Source organism: Octopus bimaculoides, chromosome 13, assembly GCF_001194135.2.
Source record: "Octopus bimaculoides isolate UCB-OBI-ISO-001 chromosome 13, ASM119413v2, whole genome shotgun sequence".
Lineage (NCBI taxonomy): Eukaryota > Metazoa > Mollusca > Cephalopoda > Octopoda > Octopodidae > Octopus > Octopus bimaculoides.
The window spans coordinates 16903195-16910694 of NC_068993.1; the positions used below are offsets into that span (position 1 = coordinate 16903195).

General features: G+C 36.9%; 2 protein-coding genes across 2 annotated transcripts in view; one reads left to right on the plus strand and one right to left on the minus strand.

Moving 5' to 3' along the window:
- The window catches only part of LOC106881088 (uncharacterized), a 465749-nt gene that overhangs the window by 187218 nt on the left and 271031 nt on the right, over positions 1 to 7500 (plus strand). The window lies entirely within an intron of this gene.
- On the minus strand, positions 2430 to 2837 carry LOC106869984 (uncharacterized protein K02A2.6-like). Its single transcript, XM_014915932.1, has one exon. The coding sequence runs from the start codon at positions 2835 to 2837 to the stop codon at positions 2430 to 2432; it is 408 nt and encodes a 135-aa protein (XP_014771418.1).

The window sequence follows — 7500 nt, forward strand, 5'->3', positions numbered from 1 at the left end:
TGCTTGTCAAAACAAACAGGGAAATCCTTTCCACACTAGATGATTGATGAGGAAACACTCGACCCCTTAGTACCTGTGCTGGTCAAGGAAAAATCAGTCTTTTGTTTAGGGTTTGACCTACATTACTGACCATAGTCTATATAACAGAGAGAATTTCCTATCTCTTCCTCTTTTGTGTAAGCCAGACCAAGGAGTGGCACCAGCTTTTGCATCAGCCTTCATCAAGAGCAGCACTTCCCTTCACATTGACATGCGAAGAGAGGCTTTTGGCCACAAGAAAGACGATGCCACGTTTATCTTTTCTTCTTTACTAGTCAGCACCATGCATTCCTTTCTCTTTCACTCTCTACTGACAGCGACTTCTATACTATCAACTATTAACCAATGAGCCCTCCTTGTTGTCACTGTCACTAGAATTACTGCTGTCTCTTTAACTACCTGTTGAGCAAACGAATAAACATATGTAAATAATATTTCTTCCTTCTTCGTGTTCATTCTGCATGTTTACTGGGTTCTCCAATGCAAGAACCTTCCAGCATTACATCTACACACAACATGTTCATAATGAGCTCTCAGTTCCTTAGTATAAAAGTAAAATTACTTTTTGTGCAAGGAAGTTTTCAATATTTAGAAATTTTGGTGTGTCCTTTCTGACTTAGAGACAAGCTTGTCTTTCACTCAGAAACGAGATCAAACAGACTTTGCTCAAAGTCATTCCAGTTGTGACCATTCTTTTAAAGGATATGGAGAACTGCATTTCCTTTCTCCTTTCCTTATTTGAGATGGTGAGAGGGGTGATTTGAGGGAGAGTTGGCTGTTATTTCTAGCATGCCAAGCAATCACATAGAGGCTCCTGTATTGCTATCTAGCACTAGATCAGCCTTGAATGAGCAGACCTATGATCATAGACATTCCAGTCGTGGCCATCTCATCTTCTAAGGTGTGTCCATTCCTTAATTAAGTTGATAGATGATTTGAGGGAGACATAGCCATTATTTCTAGCATGCCAAGCAATTATGTAGATGCTTCTTCTTTGAACTCGCAAATATTTTATTGTATTTTTAAGGCATTTATTTTATTTGTGCATTTCTTCAGTTCACTCGGCTGTCAGAAGAAATAGGTTCTTGAAGAAAAGGTCACTTGAGTTAACCATCCATTGACAGATATTTCTAAATATATAAGGTCAAGTAATTTTGTGTGGAGTATTAAAAAAATATTTATCGTTATAATTATTACTTTATAATTATTGATTACAGAATGTTTAATAATGCCAGAAAGATTTTCTTAGATATTCAATATTTTCTTTAATGATAATTACCTCTCTAGTGTATTCTTAATAAGCTTGTTATTATAATAGTTTTTTTCTTTTTCTCCTTCTTATTCTCAAAATAAATGAAATAATCTTGTAAAAACTGCAACGTAGTTGTGTGGTAAAGAAGCTCACTCTACAACCACATGGTTTGAGGGGTTCAGTCCCACTGTGTGATATTTTGGGCAAGTGTCTTCTACTATAGCCATGGACCTGCAAATGCCTTGAAAGTAGATTTAGTAGACAGAAACTGTATGGAATCCTATCATACATACATTATCATTAACATCATCAATATTTAACATCTGTTTGCCATGCTAGCATGGGTCATGCTAGCATATCTTGGTCCTCTGTCACCATATATATATATAAAATGAACAAACAGGCTGTGTGTATATCAGACAGACAGAATGCAACAAGGAGAAAAAGTTAGATGAAAGCAGAGTAAACAGAAAACTAAACGAAAACTTAATGGACAGATAATATAGATAAAGACACAATAAACGGAATATAGTTCTATATTTAAGAGATGAGGAATTATGTGCATTATTTACATTATTTACAATTGACGGATATTTGTCCTCATCTTGTTTGTTGTTAACACAACGTTTCGGCTGATATACCCTCCAAGCCTTCATCAGGTGTCTTGGAGAAATTTCGAACCTATGGTATTTTTCGATGTTGTTGTTATTATTAGTAATATTATTCAGGTCACTGCTTGGAATCGAACTCGGAATCTTGGGGGTTAAGAGCATGGGCTACATCTCCCCTTCTAGTGTTTTTTTTTTCCTCTGGGCAGCAATTAATTTTATTTTGCTTTATTCACCCCTCCTCCCTTTTTAGAGTTTTTTTCCAACTTAATATTTTTTCTTTTTGGTGTCTATTTGTAGGAACTCTGTGTTCTTCCTTTTTCTTGCACTTGTACATATAAGTTCAAGCACCTGTAATGGTGTTGGGACCTGGAATATGTCATACAGCCATTCCATAGTTTCTTCCAATCTGTCTCGTTTATTTTCTATGAATCTCTTCTTTAATTGATTTCTGTGTCTTTTTCAATACCTTTTCTGCTTTTAATTCTGTACATCATTTTTCTTATGTACTTTGTAATTTTTCCTTCTTCCTAGTATTGTTTTCTGTTTTTATACCACATCATGTACACCATATCATCAATTTTGAAAAAATTTGGATTGTCATTCCTGATACTTTTTCTTTCCTCGCCAGGTAACAGTTTATCAAAAACTAATTTCACCTTCCTCGTGAACATCAGTTCTACTGGTGAGCTTCCTTCTGGGGTATTGGGGTTCGATGTCACCCTGTATAACCTTAGGAATTGCTGCAGAGCTACTTCGTCTGTGACTTCCTTGTTTTCTTTTCTCAAAGCTCTTTTAAAAATGTCCACAAAACACTCTGCCTGTCCATTTGATCTGGGATGGTAAGGTGCTATCATTTTATGTTCTACCATGAACATTTCGCAGAATTTTCTAAATTCACTGGACACAAATTGTGTTCCATTATCAGATACAATCATGTGTCTGAGATGCCAGATCTTAGGAATAATTTGTGTGAAAAATTGATTTCTGTTTCGGAGGTTGGTCTTTTGCACTTAACAATTTCTAGCCATTTTGTAAAACTGTCGACTACTGCTAATTAGTAATAACCATTTAACGAACCCGCAAAATTGATATGTGGTCCTTTTACTTCTGGCCAAGGTTGGCAATTTTACTGCCAGAGCACATCCTCTGCAGCCTTTTATTACATTTTCAACTTCCTTGTCCATCTTTGGCCAATACACATAACTGCGCATAAGTGCTTTTTGATTTTTGCAATCCTTGGATGTCTATTACGGAATTCTTTCAACATTCTTTTTTGTAAAGTCTCAGGTATCACTACTCTTTGGCCATACATTAGTACACTTTCGCATGTTGAATATATGTTTACCAGTTGCTGTTTTTTTTTACCAAACCTATTTTTGTTTTCTTTAGCTAACCACAGAGTTTTTTGGTTTCATTAATGAACTTATCTTTTGATGCGTGTCACTTCATCTCCTCCAGAGTTATTGGTAACTCTCATACAATGTTCCACATTATGAGTTTAATTTTCCCTTTGACTCTTAGAGCTGCTATTACTGTATCCTCAAATGGTGTGCCATTTGTGGGTATTAACCTGAATAGGCTATCAGCATATCCTAGCTTTTTCGGAGGTAAATATTCCATTCCATTTCTTTTTACATTAGCAACAGTTTCAACTTAACAATGATACTTTGTTGGGTGCATAAAATTGTAACTCCATGCATGTATGATACTTTCAGTCAGAACTATTTTTGCAAAAGTGTCATATGTGGGACTTACTACACTTTTGAAAAATTTTAGACTGTTGTACCACACTTTGACAATTTTCATATCTTGGCATCTGAAGATGCGATAGTGTAACCAAAAGAACCGGCAATTGCAAGCAAAATAAAAAATTGAAAAAAGCGCATTTGGCCAAATTTGGACATACGATAGTTTAACATAATAAAATGATATGTATTTATTTTTTATCATTTGTTCACCCACCCCCCATTGTTGGCAATGACCAAGAACATCACATGGGAGACAATGAGATACAGCGTGTTTAGCTGTAGCGTATCAGTCTGATGCATGCTCAGAAGGCTCTGCCGCAGGTCAGATACTGGTGGTCTGTTGGGACTAGAGGCAAGGAGTTAGGTCTGGACTTGTGTAGTTTACATTTTCTTTGTACGTCTGCACACAAACACACACACATTTGTGTTGTGTTTGTCGCTTCCCCCACTCCATGCTTGACAACCAGTGTTGGTTTGTCCACATTCCCTGTAACTCAGTGCTTGGGCAAAAGAGACTGATAGAATAAGTGCTAGGCTTAAAAATAAATACCAGAGTTGATTTATTCAACTAAACCCTTTCGGGCAGTGCCCCAGCATGGCCATAGTCCAATGACTGAAACAAGTAAAAGAGGAAAGATATGGTCACAGGAATGGTTGTGTGGGAAGAAAGTCATTCACAACAACAGTATGGTTTCAGCTTCATTTCCATAGCTTGGCATGTTGTACAAAGTGTCTGCTACCATACCTTCAGGCTAATCAATTCATTGGAAGTGAAATCTGGTTGACAGAAACTGCACAGTGGCCCTGTGTATGCATGACTACTAAATGTTACAGAATTTTGAGATTTAAAAGTGATAAAATAAATAAATGAATAAATCAACTGATTCTTATCAAACCTTTCTGCTGCCAATATTAACCCTTTATTTTCACAGTTTTCACAGCCCATGGAATATTTTGGGAATCTACTCTTCAACTGCTGTTGATATATTATCACATTGATGTAGCACACTACTCCCTCTTGATTTCTCTTCTCTCCAATCCAACCGTGTAATAAATAAGATACAATATTTCCAGTGAGGACAAGATCTGTCTTCACTGGATATGCCAAACAACCCCCAAATCACTGATCAAATAGCTTAAATTACCCATCAAAGCAAATAGCTTGCCACAGAGAGATGTCTTTTTTCTCTCTCTCCCCCACTTCACTCTTGTAAGCAACACTCTGATAATCTCTTTAGATAAATATACATACTTTTCACTGAACATTCATTATTGCTTTCAACAACTTAGTTTAAAAAATAGCTTTCTTTCAATACTCTGCCAGCTATTGGTATTTCATCATGTTGCTGTTATCTCAACTTCCATGTAGTTTCAGCATTACCAGAATTCCAATTTATAATATGGGGGAGGGTGTCCTGAGTAACTCTATATATTCATCTTCCTGAAGAAAGCTGAGACTGATATTTATCAACCATACCCGTCTTTTGGGATACTTCTATTATAGAGCTTCTTTTAAAAAACAACTCTTTTTTTTTTCTCTTTTAATTGTACAATTTTATTTCTTCCCAAAACTCCAAGCAAAGGATGTTATTCATACTGGAAACATGGTCAGGCTTTCCAGTGAAATATTTTCTTTTTATCTTTAATTTCTTTTCCTGGTGCTTGGAAAGTAAAATGTAACTTCAGTTTCCACATTATATATGTGTGTGTGTGCATATGTTACTTCAAACATAGAACCTGAAGATGGCAGAATATACCATGACAAATAATGACATAAGTGCATGAACAGCATATCTTTGTTTTTCAATGTAATGATGTTAAGAGTTCTGAGTCACTAATTATTATTTCTTAAAAATTATTTCATTTTCTCATACAAATATCAGGACAAATAGTGTCACCTTTTATGACCAGAAGTATCCATCAAATAGAGATTAAACCCCCTCCCCTCAATGACTTTGGTAAATGAAGTGTCCATGCTTTTTATTTTTCATTCAAGATTCCTTAGAAGTGAGAAATAACTTTTTTTATTGGACTACCAAAGTTATTACTTTACAAATTTTTAGTTTACAATAGCGAGTTGACACCTGTACATCTTCGTTACTCATATTTTATTTACCTAACTTGGAATCTGCACTCAGAAATACTATAGAAAGTACCCTTATAAAAAGTACATGTCTGAATACCAAGAGGGGATGTCTTCACTTAGCTGGGTTGCCTTGTCTGCACACAGAGTAGGAATATCAGGTACAAACACCTCTGCACTGAGTCTTGATATTCAATGTTCAATTAATATTGTTTGGGTGTGCAGATTATGCTGACCTAGCAAATCTTAATTATATATATTTATTTATTTCTGTGCCCTTTTTAAAGCCAAGCCAGGCTCATGGGCCTGGTTCCCCGGTTTCTGTAGCATATGTGTTCCCCCCCAACTGGACAGGACGCCAGTCCATCGCAGTGTTACTCAAGAAACAGGAAGAAAATGTGAAAGTTGGGGCAAAAGAGAACAACAGGGGTCGCCACCACCCCCTGCCACAGCCTTGTGGAGTTTTAGGTGTTTCCACTCAATAAACGCACACAACGCCCGGTCTGGGAATCAAAACTGTGATCCTCCAACCGCGAGGCCACTGCCCTAACCACTGGGCCATTGCACCTCCACAATTATATATATGTGCATTTTCTGTGATGATTTGAGATGTGGTGATGAGTTACAATTCTGTAAATAATAATGTTCTATAAGTGATCGCCATGTATTGACTAAAGAAAATAGTCTAATATTGGGGCATATAAGCCCTCAACAGAAAAAAGTGGGTTTTCTGTACGTGGTACTTGAACCCACACCTCTATATATTTGTGATAAGTATGCTGCCATTTACACCAACATAATATATATATATATCATCATCATCATCATTTAATGTCCATTGTCCATGCTGGCATGGGCTGGCAAGCTAGAAGGCTGCACCAGACTCCGGTCTGATTTGGCATGGTTTCTACAGTTGGATGCCCTTCCTAACACCAACCACTCCAAAAGTGTAATGTGTGTTTTTACATGCCACCAGCATGGGTGGCATTTGCATGACACCAGTATCTGACCAACTGCAATTTTACTTGGCTTGATGGGTCTTCTTCTCACAGCATAATGCCAAAGGTTTCGGTCATTCATCATTGCCTCTGTGAGGCCCAACACACGAAAGGAGCTTTTCAAGTGCCATCAGCATCGGCCACTTTGCCTCAATGAGGCCCAACACTCAAAAGGTGCTTTTTATGTGCCACCAGCACAGTTACGTGACACCAGCATCGGCCACAACTATGATTTCACTTCGTTTGACAGGTTTTCTCAAGCACAGAAAATCGCCAAAGGTTTTGGCCACTAGTCATTGTCTCTGTAAGGCCCAAAGTTCAAAGGTCGTGCTTCACCATCTCGTCCCATGTCTTCCTGAGTTCAAACAATGCAGGGACAAACGAAATGCTGCTAAGCTTACAATCCTGCTGGTTCACTGCCTTATTGGCATATCAGATATTTATATTGCATTTGAAAAGGAAAAATACGAACCAAGAAACAAATAACATTAAGTTGGTGCAAAGACTGAGATGATGAAATTTATTGAATAAAAAAAAAATAAAGTGTCTTCTCAAATGTTCCTGTTGGGAAGAAAAGAAAAAGGAGAGAAAAAATAACAAGCAGTTTAATTAGAAAGACTAATTAACAAAGAGTGGGTAGGCAGGTAATCCTTTAATTTAGCAGCATCCAGCTATAATTTTTATTTTATTTACACCTGATGCATTAAATCTTGCTGGGTTTGAACTCAGCAATGCAAATTAATGAAACAGTTTCGGTAGTGAATCATAC

Excerpts from the sequence above, each read along its gene's own strand:
- LOC106869984 (XM_014915932.1), bottom strand. The coding sequence starts at position 2,837 with ATGATTGTATCTGATAATGGAACACAATTTGTGTCCAGTGAATTTAGA.